This window comes from Rousettus aegyptiacus, unplaced genomic scaffold (genome assembly GCF_014176215.1).
Source record: "Rousettus aegyptiacus isolate mRouAeg1 unplaced genomic scaffold, mRouAeg1.p scaffold_m13_p_3, whole genome shotgun sequence".
Lineage (NCBI taxonomy): Eukaryota > Metazoa > Chordata > Mammalia > Chiroptera > Pteropodidae > Rousettus > Rousettus aegyptiacus.
This window is the reverse complement of record NW_023416306.1, coordinates 29334573-29355457: the sequence shown is the minus strand read 5'-3', so window position 1 is coordinate 29355457 and position 20885 is coordinate 29334573. Positions and strand designations below refer to the sequence as shown.

The 20885-nt window shown below is 51.7% G+C and overlaps 1 protein-coding gene across 4 annotated transcripts in view; it reads right to left on the bottom strand.

The window, feature by feature from the left end:
• Positions 1–2654: 2654 nt before the first annotated feature.
• The window catches only part of PAX5 (paired box 5), a 169840-nt gene continuing 151609 nt past the window's right edge, over positions 2655–20885 (bottom strand). For all 4 annotated transcript variants that reach the window (XM_036238530.1, XM_016130273.2, XM_016130275.2 and 1 more), the window contains 2 exons: positions 12394–12480; positions 2655–9167 (listed from right to left, as the gene is read on the bottom strand). In XM_036238530.1, the coding sequence (XP_036094423.1) occupies positions 9091–9167; positions 12394–12480 (164 nt within the window). In that variant the 3' untranslated portion in view covers positions 2655–9090. The remainder of the gene's footprint in view (positions 9168–12393; positions 12481–20885) is intronic.

The window sequence follows — 20885 nt, the reverse complement described above, 5'->3', positions numbered from 1 at the left end:
AAAGCCTGTTTCATATGTCCTCACATGGTGGAAGGGACGAGGGACCTCTCTAGATTCCTTTTATTAGGGTGCTAATCCCATTCATTAGGCTTCGCTCTCATGATTTATGCACCTCCCAAGACCTCACCTCCAGATACCACCACAATGGGAATTCAGCTGCCATCTATGAATTCTGGAGGGACACAAATGGTCAGTCTATAGCAACCTCCCTCCTGCGTCCGGCTCAAAGGCTGCCTCAGGGGAAGGTCCAACTAGAGTTCGACCTTCGGATATCAATTTTTGACTTCCTTACAGCAGAGAAGATATCTTGGCAAAACTCACATTTGTCATTTGGAAAAACCTTTCACACAATGCATGACATTTGTTCCCCATGACATCTTTGAAGTAAATGTTATGCGGTCTATACCCATGGCCCAGATAAAAGAACCAGGGCTCCTGAAAGTTGACTGATTACATCAGCAGACTGACCAGCAAGAACGGGAGCTGAGCCTCCCACACACGGCTCTTAGGAGCCTTTTTCCCTCAGCTGTTTTCACAGCCCTGGTGCCCTCCATCCACCAATGGGTCACCTCTGTACCCCTCACGTAGCACGCGGCCTGTCTCCAGAGGGAATGTGAGAAGGGAATGGGCCTGCGGCTAAAGCCTCCCACGGCGGATCTCAGGCAGCCCCTCCACCCCTCTTTGTGATGGTCGCTGAGGGCAGAGGTGCTGCTGGAGGCTGCCCGAGCATCTTCAGGGGTGGCACTTCCACCCTCTGCGGGAGGACTCTCCCATGGCCTCCATTCCACTGTGCTGTCGGGGCTGCACACGCCCTGGCGCCCCACATCCGAGGAGGGCAAACGTGAGGCCTCTGTCCCAGGAGAAGCAAGGACAAGGGCTGCAACAGTAGGGGCAGAGATTCCTCCTCTGTCTCAGCGGTTCCTGTAGGTTTGCAGTTTCAAAACACTGCTGCTTCTCCTTGAAACGCGTGCCTCTAAGTCACAAGCACAGGGAAGACCGGAGTTGGGCCGGCTCCGCCCGTGGCACCATCTCTCTCTCTCTCTCTCTCTCCCTCAGGAATCACCTTCGTCACCATCCATTGCCGAAATGAATGGAGGCCGTGCAGCCGGCTTTATTAAATATGAATGAGTCACAGCCTGCGGCCCCCACGCGGTCACTCGCCTACTCCATCTCTGGCAATTACTGCGTCGCACACACTGTGCCAAGGGGCACAGCGGTCCCTTCCTGCTCTTGCAGGCTGACACCACCCAGCAGGGGCAGGGCTCAGGTCTGCAGCTGCCCTGCCCGTGTCGGAAAGCCACCTCTTGGCTCCCACGCAGCCAAAATGCTCAGTTCTGAAGATGTAGGGACAGGGCACCTCCCACAGAAGGACTGCGGATAGTCGAGCTCTGAGCCCTGGCTAGAAAAGGCCTGTGGCTTTGGAGCCCAAGGACAAGGTCTCCTGGAACGAGTGGCTTCTGAGCTCTGTCTGCATATTAGAGGCATGTAGGAGCACCCAGTTTTAAGATCCAGCCTGGATCAAGGTTAAGGGCATGTGTGTAAGCTCACACTATTCCTGAGCACACATTTGATGTATGTTAACTTAATCCTCACAAGAAGCCCCTTGATTGTAAGCTTCATATTAGTAGCATCCTTGTTAGCCCAGTTCACTGGTGTGTCTGTCCCCAGTGCTAGGGACAGAGTAGATGCTCAGCAACTATTTGTTGAATGAATGAATGAGGTGGATGTTACTGACCATATTAGAGCTAACGAGGTTTAGATTACATTACATAGCCAAGATTCAGCAGCCAGTGAGTATCAGAGCCAGGAGTCAAATTCAAGGTGGCGGCTCAACCATTGCTCCTGCTGGGAGCTTGCCTGCAGCCTCTCCAGGGAGGGACCTTGACCCTCCTGCCCCTGCCCAGGCCACAGTTCAAAGCCACAGCACACCATTCTAGTTGCGCAAATTTGTTTTGACCCCAATTTCATCCAGGGAGCCAATAAAATTCCCACAACTCCCATGCGGCTTTGTCAAAGTTGCCGAAGACCATCTATGAAGTTGTAAAAACAAACGAGAGTAAACTCTTTTTTTTGAACTTAAAAAATTACTTTTATTTTAGGAACCAATAAAATTATGGCAAATATTTACAAATAATTATTTCACATAAAGGTTACATAAAATCAATTCTTCACAAGTAACAGTCACTCATGAAAAGACACACAGATATTGAAACTACGCCAATCTTATTGCAAGTTTCTCCAACTAATCTAAAATAAAAGTGTTGCAGTCAACCATTTAACTTAGAATAAAACCACAAATTCCAGGTTTGACGAGAAAAGAAAGTTTAAAAATTAAACCCAAACTCCATCCCTGTATTCTCCCAAATCCCACCCCCAACCCCTGCCCTCCTCCCAACAAAAGAAAAATATGTCCAATATCTTTGGCAAATTGGCACTGCTGTAATTACATTCAAATATTATTACACACAAAATCAACACACGTCACTAAAGAAAAAAACCACCAATATTTCCAGTCAGTTATTTCTACTAGAAAAAAAGAATACAAAACATACACATTTTTAAGAAGCAATTTTTTTTCAATCTGCTGGAGACAGATCATCTCCCACTTTCAAAGGCAATTCAATTGTGTTTTTTTTGTTGTTGGTTTTTTGTACTTTTTTTTTTTTTTTTTTTTTTTTTACAAGTAAGCGTCTATGCAGGCATCACAAACTTTGGCGGATACAGTAGATATGTAGTTCTTTGATGCTGGAAGTTCAGTCCCTAAGACAAAGTCAACTGTCTCAAAGAATGAAAAGCAAAATCCACGTGTCTTCCTGGCAAAGAGTTCCATTTGCAATGAAATCTGCGTTTCTACAAATACTCAATGTCCAAAGGCCACTAGAGGGTGAAACACCAGGGCACCATCTTTCAGCAAGAGTCAGGGTAAAACCCGAGTCAGATTTCCACCCTCAACTTACACTTGGAGGCCAAGCAGCTGAGGCCAAGAAGTGGGGCCCTCAGAGCCCACTACCCCACACTGCGCCGGCGGCTGGGGGCCAAGGGACAGGCCTGCCTCTTCCTGAGCCTCAGGACAGGCTGCTGCCAGGTCTGCTCACCTTCTCTGACCAAAGGCAAGGAAAGCAGGCAAGAACTGGTATGAGAAGACTCAGCGCTTTCTCTGAGTTTCAAGTGCATCTGAGGTGTGGGTGTGTGCACATGTGCGTGTACATACTCTCAATGCACACGTGTGGAGGGGAAGGCCAGATATGGAGTCTCGGAGCTTTGCAGCATGTTTCAAATAGACTCAGGACTTATTTATTTTCTTTTTAGCTTTATAGCAATTAATTGGCTATTGATTGGTTGGAATGTTGGACTCTCCATTTCCTCAAATACAATAAAACAGTTTCATTAAAATGTATTCATGCTTGAAAGTAAGGGAGCCATTACATGGTTTCCTTTCTGTTCCACTCCAAGGGAAGTGCACCATTCGTAAATCAAAACCCATCATCCAAAATCACTTGCTCTTAATGGCGCTTTTGGAGACGATGAAGGGCATGGCCACAAACATGGTGATTTGGGGGATAAGGGGCGCCCGGTGGCCATAGTCACAGGATAGGGTGGGCCCGAGGGTTGGGGTGGGTAGGACTATAGTTTAGCCTTCTCCAGCCAGGCCTCAGTGTTGGGAGGGGGTTCATAAACCCCGAGTCGCCCCCCACTGCTGTTCCCCATACTGCCCTCTGGCACCATGCTCAGAGCTGCCCAAGTGGAGGGCAGATTCCTGCTCGCGCTCTCCTGCCCACAGGCCGACACACTACCCGAGACCAACTCCATTTTAGAATTCGTCGAGATTCTTTCAATAAATAAACAGCTGCATTTTATCCTTGAACCGCTCAGGAATCTAAGAAATGGGAAGAAGAATATCTAGACTCACTGTAGGGTGGTAATGTTTACCTCCGACTCAGAGATGGGCTCGACGGGACCCTTGGGAACACATGGACTGAAACTCTAGAACTCTGAGGTCCCCTTTGATTCTAGGAGGGGGGGGTTCCAGGAGGACCCCGGTACTGAAGATTACAGCGGATGAAAGGAAGGCTGGTGCCTTCCTGCTCCCAGCAAACAGCTGTGAAGGAGAAGCGTAGCCCCCTCGTCAGGAGATCAGGCCAGCCAGGGACTTGCTTTTAGTCCTCTGCCACAGTCCCTGGGGACCTGGCCGCCACTTTGGAGGCACAGCCGTGAGCTGACAGTGGGGAAGTTCAGATCAACACTCTGCTTCCACCATGAATATGCAAGAGGGAATCCTGAGGTATGGGGGACATCAGGGGACAAGGGGCTGAAGGGGCTGCCAGGAGGTGGGGCAGACTGCCAGCTAGGAGTCATGGCCTGACTGTCCAACTTCCCAATAATGTACTTTGTTACCTTTCAAGAAATGCACTTGCCTTGGACCTCTCCGAGGCCAAAAGAACTAAAGGAATAAATTCTCCAGGAGTGTTGCTGTGTGCGCCTGGAAACCATCAGAGGCAGGCTCCCAGATGGGAGACAAGGCCAAGGCTGCAGAGCTGGCCGCTGAGCAGGGCTGCCCGGGTGTGGCGAGATCGCCCACTCCAGCCTGGGCCTGGTCTATCCCTGCACCTGGATTTTTCTCTACCCTCAGGGCAGCTCAGTCTTAGACATATCTTGTTTCCAGGTATTTGTCAGGAGTGCTTGGTTTGTTTTTAAGATTTGCTCCCTATGTCTTGGAGCTAAATTCTATCTGAAATGTCATCCAGAAGTGGGTGTCTGATGCCAGGGACTGCCAAAGGCAGGGAAGTTGCTCTGGGGAAGTGACTTCTCATAAAGGGATTTCACCCCTCAGTGCCCTGTGGTTGCATCTGGGGCTTTTCCCTGCACATGCAAAAGGCCCCAGCAGCACTAACCTACCCTCAATGCCAACAGTCCCCCACCCCCACCTCTGACATTCAACCTCACCTACCTTCAAAGCCAAAACGGTCTGCAAGAGCCCAGGATGGCAAGGGAGGGGGGCAGGGACCCGGGGCTGGACAATCTGAAGCTCATCAATCTGGGCTCCTATCTCCCCCAAAACTGCAATGAAAAGCGAGGAGGCAAAGAAGAAAGGGGCACTAGACAAGGCCTGGGGGTCACGAGCTGGTGGCCAGTGGCCCACGGGCATATTGTTTTGGCTGATAGAGCTTTCGCATGTGAATGCTATTGGAGGGGGTAAGCACTCTTTGAGTCTCGGGTCCCATCATCCATGCTGCCTTGTGCCCTGACCAAGTGGCAGGATTACCTCACCTGCATGGCCCAGGAAGCAGTTAGTTCAGGGCTCTCGAGATTGTGATCTGTGTTTCCTAGGCCTGTGGGCACCCCAGTGGCCCCGATGGCCTTGCTCAGGTACTTCTAAATATTATTATAGCCAGGCCTGGAGTCTGATCCACAGCAGAAAGGATAAAGAAAAGAGTGAGGGGGTATCTTATGACACTGGAGCCCTAGACCTCGAGAGTCAAGAGCTGGGCCCGTCTTCAGGCCTTGTCAGGGCTTGTGGTGTGGGCTGGATGAGCTCCAATGCCCTCTGAGCCTCAGGGCACAGCAGGAATAGAGTCTGGATGAGACAGAAGCATTGGTGTGAATCTGGGCAAAGACTTTGCAGGTTTCCGCGTTAATGAGAATCAAGTTAGACCAGCGAAGCCACCAACTTTCAGGCCTGTCAGGCCAGCCCCTGGCTCCTGTTCTTTCTTTCCTCCTTGTGGGTCTGGGAGTTTTTTAGGGGGTTAAAAAGTATCTCTAAGTCATACTCTCCCATGACAGGAGCATGATTCTGTGGAGAGAGAATGGGGCTAAGAGATCTAATATCTAACAATTCGCTTCCTCTCTATTTTGCCCGGTGAGCCCCAACTCTCAATCTTCCCATCTGTAAAACGGGCACCATGATTGTCCCAGGGGATGGTCAAGGATTGCAAAGCACTGTACACACAACAGTTATGAAAGGGCTAACTGTAACCAAGGAAACTTGGGAAAGGGATGTGGCTTTGATATGTCATCAAGTTTTTCTAGGCTGGAGCTAGACTAAGGGTATGAACTTTTTTCATAAAATCCATAATGTCCTTTTCAAAAAGTCAGAGCTAGAACACGGGACTGAAGGCCCGTGGAGGAACACCCTGGGCTTCCTGCTGTGATGCTGGTGAAAGCCCCGGCCTTGTGTTTTCCATTCGGAATTCTCTGGCATCGGGGGCTGGTGTCCTATGGCACCTTCCTCTCCAGTCTCCCAGGCGGCTTTGCCAAGCAGCGTGGGAACTCAGCGGGTGAGAAGGAGGTACGAGTGTGAGACTGTGCGTGTACATTGTGTGCTCTTGTGCTTCTTCTGCCTGGCAGCCCAGCAACCGAGTGGCTGTCAAATAAATACGAATGCAATCTGAGGACGAGCAGAGCCTCGGGGGAGAGAGGAAGGGCATGGAGGGAGCTCATCACAGGGCTGAGAAGGAACAGGATGAGCTGAGGGGCACACATGGGCCCATGTGGGCTTTACTGAGGAAGGGTGATATGTGCCTTTGGCAGCCGGTTGAGGGAAGGTAGACCTCTCTCTAACAGCCTGAGACCACAAGAGGGACCAGGATCCAAGGATGCGGGTGCGGGTGCAAGAGGCCAAGAGGCTTGTGCTGCAGACCTCCGAACCCACCCACAACTTCCTGAAGAAGGAGGGAGCAAAAGGCCAGATCACATACCTTCTCCTGCCTTGCCTGGCAGGTGGGGGCTCGAGCCAGTCCTGGCTCCCAGAGGCAGGCTCTGGCTTCAACTACCTCCCTTCTTTGCACAGCAGGTTCCAGGGGAGTGGGTGTGCTTACCAGTTCCACCCCGACCCTGGGTGAACAGGCTTCCTCAGCAGTTCTAACAGCCCCAGGACACCCCGTCTGGGGCAGTGGGCTGAGAACCATTTCCTGCTGCTCTCACTGTCTGCTTCTCTCCCCAGGGATGAGAGCTCCACCACGTGCCAAGGCTTAGAAGCTGAGACCCAGCCTCACTTCTGCCAGTCACTGCCTGGGGACTCTACCTTGCTGGGCCTCAGTTTCCTCTTTTGTCCCACCACCTTGCAGGGGTATTGGGGTAAAACACTTGGTGGTGGCCAGAGGTCTACTCTGTCTCCCTGTGTGGTCCTGGGTTTCCCCCAGCTGGACCACAGTTTCCACTAAGGGGAAGTGGACTAGGTCTTCCTCAAGGCTCATCCCCACCTCTCTGGGCGCTCCCGTTTCCCTGTTGGTCCAAATATTAGCGAGATTCGGGTGCCTGCCCCTACATGCTTGCTCAGCAGTGGAGGGCCTGCCCCAGCTTCCTGGGAGTGAGGAAGGAAGGAGAGAGCTGCCGGGTGACTCTGCGGGTGACCATGCTGCACCAAGGCAAGTGAGGTTCAGACAAGTGAAGGGTCTTGTCTGAGGTCCTACGACAAGGCAGAGGTATCGCCAGGACAAGATCTCTCAGGGCCAATAATCTCAAGTGTGGGCTCTCTCTGCCCCAGCTCTCCACCAACATGGTGACATGCAGACATCAGAGACACTGTCACATGAGATGGTGAAGTCCCCTGTCATTGGTATAATTCAGCCAAGATTTGGACAGAGCCTCTACCTGGCTGTTGTGAGTTGGCAAGAGAGACAGACTGTGCATGGAATTGAGGCCCCAGGCAAAGAGACGGTGGCCTCCGGCACCCCCGTCTCAAGACCACTCCCAGTTTGCCACCTGTTCTTCACTGCCTGTCCTGCCCCTCTCCCAGGAGACCTTTCTCTGTGCCCCAAATTCTCCCAGACTCCTTTTTCTGACCACTTCGGCCCACAGTGATTTCTCCAACTCCTCCTCCAAGCTCCCGAGGCCCTGACCATCAAGGCCCCTTGTGTCAACAGGCGGATACCCACTATGCAAAGTTAGGCATCTTCGCCCACCCGGGTACCTTCATTCCCAGCTGCATGCTAGGCTCCACAAGGACAGGGAAAGGCTGATCGGGAAGTTCTAGCTGACTGTGGCAGATGTGTGTGGTCTTCGGTGCAGGCAAAGTCCTCTTCGTTAATTACTGTCTACATGGCAGGGACAGGCTTGCCCAGAATCCACTTGCTGGGATCCTGGAGGAGGGGGCAGTGTCCATGGTAGGTATCCAAAATGACTGGAGCCTGGGAACGCCTCAGAAACACATCGCAGTTTAGGTGAGCGGTTCCAGGGGCTGGGGGATCAGGAGAGCCTCAGGCCCCACCTTGGACCATGATCTCCTGAGTCCCATCCAGCCCTAACATTCAAAGTCCACCATGCAATCAGCATCTCAGATGGCACCTTACTTTAGAACAGTAGCTGAGGGATCTCCCAGACAGTTCTTTGAGTCCTTTGTTATATGAAAAAGAGCTGTTCGCACTGTATTCAGGCCAGGGAAATGGAGGCAAGAAGCCAGGGTGTCTTCCCAAAGCATGTTTCTCTTGAGGAGGAGTCTCAGGGGTGGGGACTTGGAGCGTAACAAGCCCAGTGAGACTCCTAGTCAAGACATGAAAGAAATAGCAATGAGCGGGAGGCTGGAGCCCCGAGGTAGGCACCTTCGGTCTCACAAGTAACCTCAAGCTCACTCTTTGGGGGCACCCAGGGCAGAGGGGACCCTCTGCACACAGGTCTAAGACATCCTGGGACACATTGGAAGTGCTGAACACATAATGGGTGGGCGGTCTGCTCAGGTGGACCTCAGAACCATAAAAAAGCAAAAAGGTATTTACACAGGTGCTGTAGAAGTGACGCTAGCAAGCTCTCCTGCCAGGCCTGGGGCAGGAAAGGCAGCTGGGGGGCTGGCAGGCTGGGCTGGGGCTGCAGTTGTCCGCAGAACAGTCTTTTGGTTTGTGGACACCTCGTCACAGTGAGGAGGAGCTCATCGATTGACTCTCAGAAATGGATAGGTGTCCAGAAGTCTAGCAGCCCTATCACAGAACCCCAGAGGCCCTGGCAGGAAAAGGGAGGGATGAAGTTTTCAGGTGAGTGGGGGGAGCGGCTGGGGGATGATCTCATTGGGCCCCTCTGGCTGCCTTTGGAGGGGCCTGGGAGGCTATCGCCCTCAGTGATATGTGTCATAAGTGCTTGGCATCTGCCTGGCTCCGAGGGTCAGTGACGGTCGTAGGCAGTGGCGGCTGCCGGGGGGGCAGCTCCTCGGGCAGCAGCGCTGTAATAGTACGGGGAGCCTGGAAGACAGAGAAGAGGGCATGGAGGTTGAAGGGCGAGGCTGTGCCCGCAGCCTCATACTCGAGTCCAATGGTCAGAGGCAGGAGGGGATTGCAGCTCTGAGAAAAGAGCTCAGGAACATAAGCTTATGCTAGCAGGCTTCCTGGAGGAGGTGGGTCAGGCTGGGTGCAGCCTGCCTGCTGCAACCTCTGGACAGGGCCAAGGTGAGGGCCCTGTGCATACTGGGTTCCTCCCGCTGTCTCTGGGCTGCTTTATTTGACTAGGCACTTTAGATGGGGCCTCCAGGAGCCTGCCTTGTGCTCAAACTCCTCCCTACAGATGAAAGAGTATGAAAGGGCTCCAGGTGACCAGCAGATTCTTAGAACTACAGAGGTTAGAGACGCTAGGCCATCTTCTCCTTTTACAGGCAGGAAAACTGAGGCTCAACAAACCAATGTCATGTGCTCAAAGCCATAGAGCCTCTCAGTGCTAGAGCCTGGCCTGGAATTCAGGTTGTCTGCCCCTGGCTCGGGACTCTTCCCACCAGACATAGCTCACAGCCTGTACACTTGACCGAGGCTGGAGGACCGTGCTTATCCAAGCACACGGCAGCTAGGGCCCTGCGAGCCATTGTAGACCACGTGCCTGCTGGGGTGGGAAAAGCCAGCTTCTTAATTCCCCACGGGAGGATTAGGAAATCTCACCCAAATCCAAACCAATACTGGCATTTATTCTAGATACCATAACTGGGCATCAAGGCCTGGAGATTGCCAGTCAGACAGGCTCTATCACTCTTGGCTGAATGACCTTGAACAAGTAGCTTTAAGACTCCCCTGAACCTCAGTTTTCTTCTCTGTAAAAGGGGGTCACAGTAAGGGCTATATGAGGGCACCATGACATAAGGATATGAGGGTGCTTTTCTAAGCACTTTATATTCATTAACTGTTTTAATTTCCACAACAATTCTATCAGGAAGGAGCAAGTGTTGTCCTTATTTAGCAGAGGAAGAAGCTGAGGCACAAAGAGACTAGATTCGGGGAGGCACTGTAGCATGTGCCACTGCCCCTCCAAACCCAGCCCCAGTGAGCAGAGATACACTACTCCCTCCCCCGGACCCGCAGGAAGGCAGTGTGGCTCAGGCAGCAATGCCTTGCTGTGCAGTTCCAATCTCACGCCTAAGTATTTCCAGAGACGGATTTTTTTTGCTACCCCCTGTCACCTGCCTAGTCAGAGCCTTGACTCAGAGACACTGTCAACGTCTGCTTTCTCTCCTCTGTGGGATGAGGACGGTGTGGGAACAGTCACCCACACAGCATCTGTAATGCCAGCCCTGCGTCCTGCCTTCAGATGTACCCAAGTGAGGGTGTGCGTGTGCGTGTGTGCGCGCGCACACGCGCACGCCATCTCTGCAGGCCTGGGCATGGCACAGGAGCAAGAAAACCATAGGGGCTGCTCCCACAAGGAACAGGAAATGGAAATAAGCTTCCTCAGAGGACCTCGACTTGGCCCTCCAAGTCGCTCCCCCACCGACCACCTCTTGCCCTCGGCTCTGGCTCCCTCTCCTCTCAAAGTCTAATCTCTTGGCCAGGCTGTCCAGCGGCCTCAGCACGAAGTCTCCGCAGCGAAATCAAAAACGCTTGCATTTACCGTGAGAAATGAAAACATCACTTCACAGAGCACTCTGTCTTCCTGGTGCCCATTAGACCTCCATCTAGAATAAACTTGTCCTTTCTTCTGTCATTTTTCTTCTCTAATTCACATTATCATCAATTTACTTCTTGACACAGTCGCGCGGGGCTCCCACTAGCTCTCTAATCCCTTTACAGCAGCCACAGGCACTCCCATTCTAATCCTAACTGACCACTGCTGCCTTTCTTCCTGCCTCCTGCCCTGCCTGCCCCGTTGCACCCACCCTTGACTCCCCTACCAAGGATGCTGGGTCACCACCCCTCTGACTGGGCAGGCAGCTCCTGTGCCATACATGGGCTGAACTTCAGCCCCATTTTGCCCCTTGGGCAGTGCACAGCCATATGAGGAGGTCCTAGGTCAACATGACTTCCTGGGGGTCACATCCTCATCACTTGAAACCCTTCCCACAGCTTGGCCCAGGCCTCCTTGGTGCCATATACCCTGTGGGTTGCAGAATCTCTGGAAGGACCAAAGAGACAAGAGTGGGACACACGGCCAGGAACAACACCTAGCCACACCCCCAGGGCTGCTTGAGCGTAAACCCTCCTGCCGAGTTTGAAGACACTGGGTTCTTGCTTTTCTGATGAAGTCTATGGTTCTCAGTCCTAAGATAATTCAGGATCTAGGGAATTAACAGGTTCTTACTTAAGCAGGCTCTGTTAAGCTGGAGACAAACCTGGATAGTATCAGAGGCCCTTCCGTGCCTGGCCTTTGAGGGAATTCTCTGGTTAACTGCTTCAGGGAGGGATCAGAGTTCTGTCTGCAAGCAGATTGGCTGGCTCTAGCCCCAAGTAGTGAGTGACATTTACAGCCCTAGGCTCTTGCTTCAGGATCCAGAACCTTCAGCTCCGGCTGGCACACTGGTTTCCTACCAGTTCATTTCAACAAGACAAAAGGCTCTCCTTGGCCTTTTGGTCTTTCGTTTGGCCCAAATATCTTGATAACGTTCACCGATCAAGCTGGCCCCAGGCATGGACAATCAGCCAGACTGAGGCCTGGGCAAAGAAAGGTTGGGCACCAACTGAGCTCAGTGGCATGCCTTGGCAGGCCTTCAGCCACAGGGCAAACCAGTTTCCAATGGAGCTGGCTGTGGTGATGTCCATGGCAGATATCACCCACCAATCAATCCATAGGCCTCAGAACACTTATGAAGACAGGTAGCTACTACCCGTCAATCTGAGTTGGCCTCTTTTCTGCCTCTTATGTAGAGGTTTCTCATCTGAATATTCCATGAGTCTTAAGAAATATAAGTTACTCTTGGGCAGGCACTTTCCCTACCTTCCTCTTCCTGCCTCAGTGCCCTTTTTGTCTTTGTTCTCCTTTTGTGCCATTTCCCCTTATCCACCATAAGGGGAAAGGAGAAGAGCCCAAGCAGCCTGGAGTGATGTTTATTGTCCTAAGGCCCCAGAACAACTCTCATAGTGCATGTGTCTGGGGCGAGCTTCCTACCCCACCTCATGACCGGGTCTCAGGCTGTCGAGGGACCCTGGCCCACCGAGGAGGCCTGATGGGGCAGCCGATGGCCCAGGGCCCCGCAGGGTCTTCTCCAGTACTCACCAAGTAGCCCCGGGTTGGGAAACCTCCAGGAGTCATTGTAGGAGGGATACTGAGGGTGGCTGTAGGGGCTCCCAGAAAACTCACTTCCTGCATGGGGTGGGCGGAGAGAAACAGGAACCAAATGTCAAAGCAGGTTTGAAAAATGCCAATGACATTCACCTTTTACATAAACTCCAGGTACTTTTGTAACCAATAAAGCAAGTCTAGTCCACACCCTTATTAAGTGAACAACTGTCACTGGCATGGTCTAGATTTCCCCCACAACCTTTTTCTTATTAGTAGAAGTGAACACCAGCCCCTCACACGGAACTATCACATACTAGGTGTCCCCTGGAATTATTGGCCCATTTTGCAGGTGAGGAGACTGATGCCAAGGGTCTCTCATAAAATGACCTCGATACACCCACCCAAGTTCAAAGCTCTAGACTGCCTGGTTCTCAGCCCTTCCAGAGGCCACTCCAGGACCACAGTGAGATTTAGTTCCACTTCCCATGCATTTCCTGAGCGACTCTGGACCAAGAAACCAAAGGTGACCTCAACTCTAAGCTGGTCCTCTGTGCTGAGAACGCAGAGGTGGCTACTCTCGGGCTTCAGCCAATGGAAAAGATGAGACACAAAGTCAGGCCCTCTGTCAGGAGGAGGCAGATGGTACTTTGCTAAAATGAAGGGACAAGCCAAAGGTCTAGGGGAGCACAGAAGAGGGAACGGGTGGGGGCCTTCTAGGCATTCGGGAAGGGGCAGCTGTGCTCGGGCAGAAACTGCAGCTGTGCCAGGTGGGGAGGCATGGTGAGACTTGAGGATGGTTACCTCTTGTCCGGCTGCTCATGGAGCAGTGATGCTTGTGTTTGGCACCTCCCTGTGCTCTCACTTCAGGCCCCAGGAGCGCCTCTTTACCACCAGCCAGTCATAAAGAAGGGAGTTCAAAATTCCTTCCCTTACCACCTTGCTGTCTATCTCCTCCCTGTGGCCGGGGGCTCCCAGAACACAGGGTTTGGGCCTGACCCATCGCAGGGTCTCCCAGTGCCCAGCACAGGTTGTATCAGCAGCTGCCTGCTGAGTGGCTTAAAAAGCACGTGGGCCCCTCCCTGGCAGTGGTGGCGGGAGTTACACAGCCCATGGGACCACTCTCAGCTCAAACAAGCTTCCCAGATTCTTCTTAAGGATGCCAAAGGGCCAGAGGGCAGGAGTCCTCCGAAGGGACCAGCCAGATATCAGGATGAGCGCACTGCTCTTCCCCTAGCAGCCTAGGGCCAAATGGAGGGCCCACGGGGTTTGGCCAGGTGTGGCCGGAACAATAGAGCAGGCCTGAGGGGCCAGCTGCTCTCAACCCCTGGGCCCAGCCGGCCTCTTCTCTACCTCCCTACTCCCACAGGCAAGCAGAGGCAGAGCGCACACGCGTGCTCACACACACACACACACACACACACACACACACACACACGTGCATTCCTCCCCAGGCCTCTCTGGGGGCCACTCCCAGCCTGACAGGCTGAGACTTCCAATTCTCTGTTTTTTATGCCTCAGTGGTCAGGGTGTCAGGTTCCGGCGTACGCGGGGAAAGCACGGTGACAGTGCTGGGCGCAGCAGTCCAGCCTCGGCATATCCATCAGCGCCACAGCACCTCCTCCTCCTCCTCCTCCTCCTCCTCCTCCTCCTCCTCCTCGGGGGCAGGGTAAGGGAGCAGAGACTGAGCTGCCTGAAGAAGGGGGACAACCACCCTTTCATCCAGGCTCCAGGAGCCAGTGAAGCTGCCCCATCAGAGGCACTTCCTGACAGCGCTGCACCTGGGTCCAGGGCGTCCGGCTACACTGGCAGAGGCCCTCTCTCCGTCTTCATCTAGCCACCTTGCGCTGTCAGCTAGGTCCGGCTCCAAGGCCACCTCTTCTAGGAAACCACCCTGAACTTTTAGTCCCCTAAAAGTGCAAGTCTCGGGTCCATCCCGTTGAAGTTAATTAGTTAATTGCGTCCATGTTATCCATCCAGCATCCTCCACCTCGTCCCAGAACTGGCAAAGAGCTATACACAGCTCCAACTCCTTTAGAAGGTGTCCCCGGGTCAGTGTGGCCCACTATCCTCCAGCCCCGTCCCACCTGCCTGGCCTTCTGGAATCCCACTCAGACACCTCGTCCTCTAGGACGCTCCGTGCCCTGCCTTTCCTTGGGTGCAGCGCCCCACAGCACTGGCTCCACCCTGACTTGCCTGGAAGCTCCTGTGACAAAAGAATGTCTGCCCTGCAGGTCCGAGTCTGACTCCTCTCGGTCCCTATGTTCCGCCCGGTCCCCAGTGTGGGTCCCTGTGTACCGCCCCGCCCCGCCCCCAGCGTGGCAGCAGCTTGCCTGCCTCCCTCGGGGACACCAAGCAGCTCTTGCACAGTTGCCCGCGTGGCTTGCTCCCTTGCCTCCCTCTAGGCTTTGTTCCGACGTTGTCTTCGGACCATTGCATTTAAAATGGAAATGCCTTCCACCTCATCCTTCTTTGCCTGCTTTATTTTTCTCCACAGAACTAATCACAATCCAACATCTTGTTTATGGTGCTTATCTTGTGAATTTTGCCTCCTCCATCAGGATGTAAGCTCCAGGGGGGCAAGGAATTTTGTCTGATGAACTCCTGTCTCCATCCCAATGTCTAGCACAGGGCCTGGCATCTAGCAGGCACTGAAAACCATTTGTTGAATGAATGAATGAATGAATAAATAAATGAATGAAAGAGTGGGAACTCCTCAGTCGACCAGGGACACAGATGATGGAAGCTTCTACTACTTCTAACAGTCCCAATAACTAGGGGTGGATTGAGCATCTGCTGTATGCGAGGATTCGAATTAGTTTATCTGGGATTCAAACCAGGTTCTATTCACCATGCCATCCTGCTCCTCAGTGGAAGAAATGTAACCCCAGGGACCCACCCTGCCTAGTGGGTGAAGAGTGAGGGCATGGTGGGCACCCTCAGAACAGGGCCCTGTCCTGTGAGATGCCCTGTGAGAGTATACTCTGGGCAAAGAGAGCCTGACTCTGGGGCATGAGGGCTGGTCCAGCCATTGCTGAGGATTCTGGGATGGTATGTGATTATCTGACACGCCACACAAGAAGCTGGATGAGCGTAGGGAGCCCTCACCCCATGAAATATGAGGAGTCCAGAACCTGAAGTGCCGAGGAAACTGCCTAACTACAGACCTGGATTAGCTTGATGACAAAGATGACTCACTGGGAAGCAGCAGAATGCCCAGGTTCAAGCCCACTGAACCCCACGGTCTTCAGTTTGGCACAGAGCCTGGAAGCAAGGGCTCTGGTGCCAGAAGGTCCGTGTTCAAATCCTGAGTCTGCCTCTTTGAGACTCTGTGAACTTAAGCAGGTCACTCAACCTCTCTGCCTCAATTTCCTCCTCAGTAAAGTTGGGGCAATTAATAGATCCCATTACCAATGGTCATTGTAAAGACTGGATGAATAATACAGAGTGCCTGGCACATAGTGAATGCTTAGTGAATGTCAACCATGACAATGACCCAACAATATTGGGCATCCAGAATCCCACCGAACTCTCCGGATAATTCCATGATGCTGACAAGACAGGTGCAACTGTCTGCATTTTATATGTGAGGAAATGAAGCCTCAGAAAGGTGGGGTTCCAAGGCCAGGTTCCCGTTCTCCAGCGCAGGGCTTTCTGCCTAGGACACTGCCTTCCCGCCCTGGGCCCCTGTCCTCCATTTGTAAAGATCAAGGCCCTTCTTGTCTGCTCAACTTGAACTTCACTTCCCAGGGGCCGTGCAGGGAAGGAGGCCCCCTCCTGGGGGTCTCTGTGGGTCCCACTAGATGATGGCTTCTGTAGGTCTCGAGGCTCCATTCTGCAGCTTCGCTTCCCCTGCTGAATTCACCACCACGGGGACATCCAAGGAGCACTCGTCTTCTTTCCTTCAAACCCCACGACAGCATCTTAAGAAAGGTGAATCTTTGTCTAGCTACGAGAAGGCCTGGAGAAAGCACTGGGGACAATTTCTGGGGTGAGGGGAGCATGTGAGCCAGGATGGACAGGATAATCAGAGGGAGGAGCTCCAGTGCACAATCTCTTAGCGTGCGGTACTTATATGATAATCAGAGGGAAGTATGGCATCCCAGGCACAAGTAAAGATCTGGGGGTAGACTGGTTAGAGCATGACCCTTACGTGGCCCCAGCAGAAGCAAGTCAACGAACAAGGTGGGGTGGGGCAGGAACATTCCGCTTTTCTTTCATTAGGGCTGGGACAAGAGAAGCCTTCGGACGAGGGAGTGACAGAATCTGGAGGACAGGCTGGAGGCAGTGAGCCTGCAGTCAAGGAGACCAGCCAAGTGGCTGCTGCCATAGTCCAAGCACAGGGGAACCCGAGCCCGAGAGACAACGTAGCTGCAACATCCAAAGACACATGATGATGCTCCTCAAGTATAGGAATGATATTCTCAGGGCAGAAAATGAAAGTCCCCACTTCTGGCTCATGGTCAGGGCCCCCAGAGGTGCAGCCGACTGACCCAAGACAAAGATCACACAATAAACACTTTCTCTTACGACTTCCCAGCACAAAGGACACCATGGGCCCCTCACCTCTCTCCACTAAGTCATCCATATCCGGACTATAACTTCCCTCCCCTCCACCTCCCATATATTCAGTAAAGCGTGCTACACACTTGAATGCCTTGTACAACTAGGTTGGTGTTTTCTCCCTGCATGGAAATCAGAGGAGTGACTAAGTGCCACATGGGGACGGCCAGCAGGGCTGAGATGAAAGAATGTGGTCCAATAGCAGTATAGGTCGTAGAGCCCAAGAATTCGGCAATGTCAGGCAGCCGAAGCAAAGGTGAGCATGCTAGAGTGAACCTCCCTTGGAAACATACCGGGAATCTTGGGGAGGATATGGGATTCTCCCACAAGGTGGGGAATGAGGGTTTGAGTCAAGCTTATCTTGATGTCAGGCAGGGACATTGTATTCCAGCCATATTCCCAGGCCCAGGGCTTTCACTGGGCTGGGCCAGTGTGTGTATGTTGAGGCGGGGAATTCTCCCCTTCTGCCCCTCCTGACCCTGGTAGGTCTACAAATTTTCAAATCCACAGCAAAGTTGAAAGAATTTTATAGTGAGCACTTGTATGCTCGCTACTAATTCTACCATCATTATACTTGATTATCATATATCTCTCCATCTTTTTAGCCTTTCATCTTATTTTTTCTGCATTTCAAAGTAAATTGCAAGCATCAGTACACTTTCCCTTAAATACTTCAGCATATATAACATTAATTGAAAATTACTTGTTTACAAGTTTTTTCTTTTGATATAACACGTATATGTAAGGAAATGCACAAATCTGAAATGTACTATTGTTGCATTTTGACAAATGTGCACACCTGTGTAACCCAAGCCTCAATCAAGATATCGAACATCATCATCTTCCCTGAGAGAGAGAGTTCTCTCATGCTGGAGAAGTGGGGTTTTTGACCAACTAAGAACCCAGTTTTCTGGGGATCTGACTAAGTCATCTCCCATGTACATAGAACTCTAATATTAGCACTGACAATCTGAATCCTGATTGTGGACAGAGGCCCCTGACCTGTAAATCAAAAGCTCTTTCAAAGACACTAAATGAAATAAAGCTGAAGAATGTATATTCTTTCCTGAAAGACTCAGAAAAAAAGCAGAGGCTTAAGAAATTCAGGATACATCGTGGTTTTCCTCAAAACAACATTCTAGCTAGCTATGAACACCAATGAGATAAATAGAAAGGACTGATTAAATAAAAATTTAAAGGGGGCCACAAAAAAATGCATTTCATGCAGCCATCCTGGGGAACTCAGGGCTGGGAAGATCATCAGAATCAGAGATGTTTTCAGTTTCCCCTTCACTAAAAGCTCAGAGATGGCAAGAAAGTCGAAGCTTCCTAAAATTCTCAGAAGTGACAGGTAAACCGGCTCAGTGTAGCTCTTAATTAACCCAAAACGACACCTGCCAGATGATGGGGATTTGCAGAGCGCACTGGGGGCCGACCCCATCTGCAGATGGTGGGCTCCCACCTCTGCTCGAGACCTTGGCCGGCTGTAATTAACATATGGAAAGTCTTTCAAAGTGACTTCGCAGCCAAGTTCTATTCTGAAGGATTGAAACTGGGCTTCGGAAGAAAATCTTTGCAGAGGAGGAGGAAGAAGAAGAAAAGATTTGAAAGGGACCATGAGATTTCTCCAGTTTCTTCCCATGCTTTTGTAGAACTGCATGATGTGCCCTGGCTCAGGGTGGGTCAGTACCCAGTAGGTTGCTACCTATGGCTACAGGGACCGTAACCATAGCACCCTACACAGGCATAGTCAGCCTTTCGAATGTAGATATCATGTGTAATATAAAAGTATATATTATATATAATTTATATATTATAAAAAATATATATTACATTAGCACATTATGTAGTATATTACATATATGTATATGTACATACACACATACACACACAGAGGATTATGAGGCTCTGTCAAAGCTCTCTGAGTGACCTAGATCAAGTCTCTTCACCTCACCAAGCCTCAGTTTTCCAATCTGTAAAAAGCAGTGTGTATGGGAGAGATTTAAATAACCGATCTTAAAGGGCTTTCATGCTAAGATTCTCTGCTGTTCTATCTTCACCACACCCAACCCCAGTCCGGCCACCTTGGAGACCAAGGCTCCTTAACCTTCCTCTCTACAAAGCAAGACCTTCCTGGGCTCCCAATAAGGAAAGGAAAGCCAGAGCAAACGCAGTAAAGGTCAGCCCTGTCAGCCTGGACAGCCCGCACACAGAGCATTGATCCATTCCTGGGAAAAACCTCTTCTCCGACCAGCTCAGGCCAGCCACGGAGGTCTTCAGAAAAACAGAGAAGAGAAAAACCAAGAGAGAAGGTGAGAGCGAGGGAGAGAATGCGGAATGTGTCTCATTTTCATTTCTCCCAGAGAGCTGTGGACGGTAGTGCTGGGCAGGCCACAGTGAGACCAAGTTGGAGACCAGGGCTGAGTTCCGGCTCTGCCACTGACCAACCATGAGGCGGCCGAGTGATGGTTCTGGGCCTCAGTTTGGTACTGCAGAGACCGGAGGCCATTGTGCCTTCAGCCTACTTCCTATCGTCTACACTACAAAGACCTGAATGCAAGGACCCTTCAAGGAACTCAAGAGAAGCAACCCACTGTTAAATTCCAATGCCCCCGCCGTGGGCTACAGGGCATGCGCCAGGCCCCACCAGGCAGTCCTCCATCAGAGGCAAGAGCTGAGGCCCTCGTGACACATGGCGCCAATCGAAACAGACCGATGGGCTGCTCGGTGCTTTAAAGGCTAAGTGTGTCATCAGCCACAGTACAATTTAGAACTGTTATCTTGTCCCTCAAGGCTGACTTCTCTTCTCTCTGTCACCTGTCCGGCCCCTGTAGGCCTTTTGGTTTGAGACCCTGGCTATGTTATAGCACTTCGAGCAGTTCTGGTCCAATTTTAACCTGTTTTTCTGCTGTGTTCTTATCCCAAAGTCCTCGACTAAGTAAACGATAGACAAGATAATGTACGAATGGCTCCTGCAGCCCCACTGGGTGCAAGACAACATCTGACTTGTGTGTATGTGTAAGGGGCAGGGGAGTATCTACAGGGAGCACACTGGTGAGGACCAAGCCTGCAAGTAATACCCAGAAGCCCCGTGGTGGCATTAAAGGCCCAGCTATGTTACCTACTGCCCTGCTGCACAAAAGCCACGTTCTAGGCCAGCTGCCATTCCCTTCACGCTTCACAGGGCCTATTGCCACCTGTTCATGCTGTTTCCTTCTTCTGAAACACTAGCTTCCTCCCCCTCCTCATCTCCAATCCCTCAACTTATAGTGAACCAGCTCAAATACCACCTCCTCCAGGAAGCCTTTCTGGATCAATTGTCTCAGCTGAGAATATTCTTCCACCTTCCCCTGAACCCCAGTCCTGGGTCCATCTCCGCCTAGATTCAGGCTGGTTGTGACCCTATCTCGATTCCCCTATTGGTGAGTATGTGGTTCCTCTTGAGGGCAGGAACCAGGACTGATCGATCGGCTGTGACTGACAGATCCAGGAAGCCCCTGCTGCCCCCAGCACAAATGCTGGTTGAGTGAGCGTTGCACATACAGATATATGTTCCCTGAGCCAGTGCCCCCTTCAGTGTCAGACAGAAACAGGCCATGAAACGGGGCTAGAAAGCACTAGTGAAACACTGGTTCTTGATCTTTGCTAGAAGCATGAGGCAGAGAGACAGAGAAAGGGAGCAAAACACATAGAAAAGACAAACGGGCTATGTTTGTGGCAGCGGCCAGGGTGCAGGTCCCACAGGTGGAAAGGGACGTTGGATCAGTGCTCTCTTGAAGGCCTAGGACCCCCACCAGGCCTCTCCACGCCTCCCTGCCATATCATGACAGCGCCAAGGTTATCTCACTTCAAAAGAGCAAAGAAGTTAAAAAAAAAAAAAGCTAAAACCACTGGTGGCTCCAGTTCAGAAAGAGCAGGACCAGACT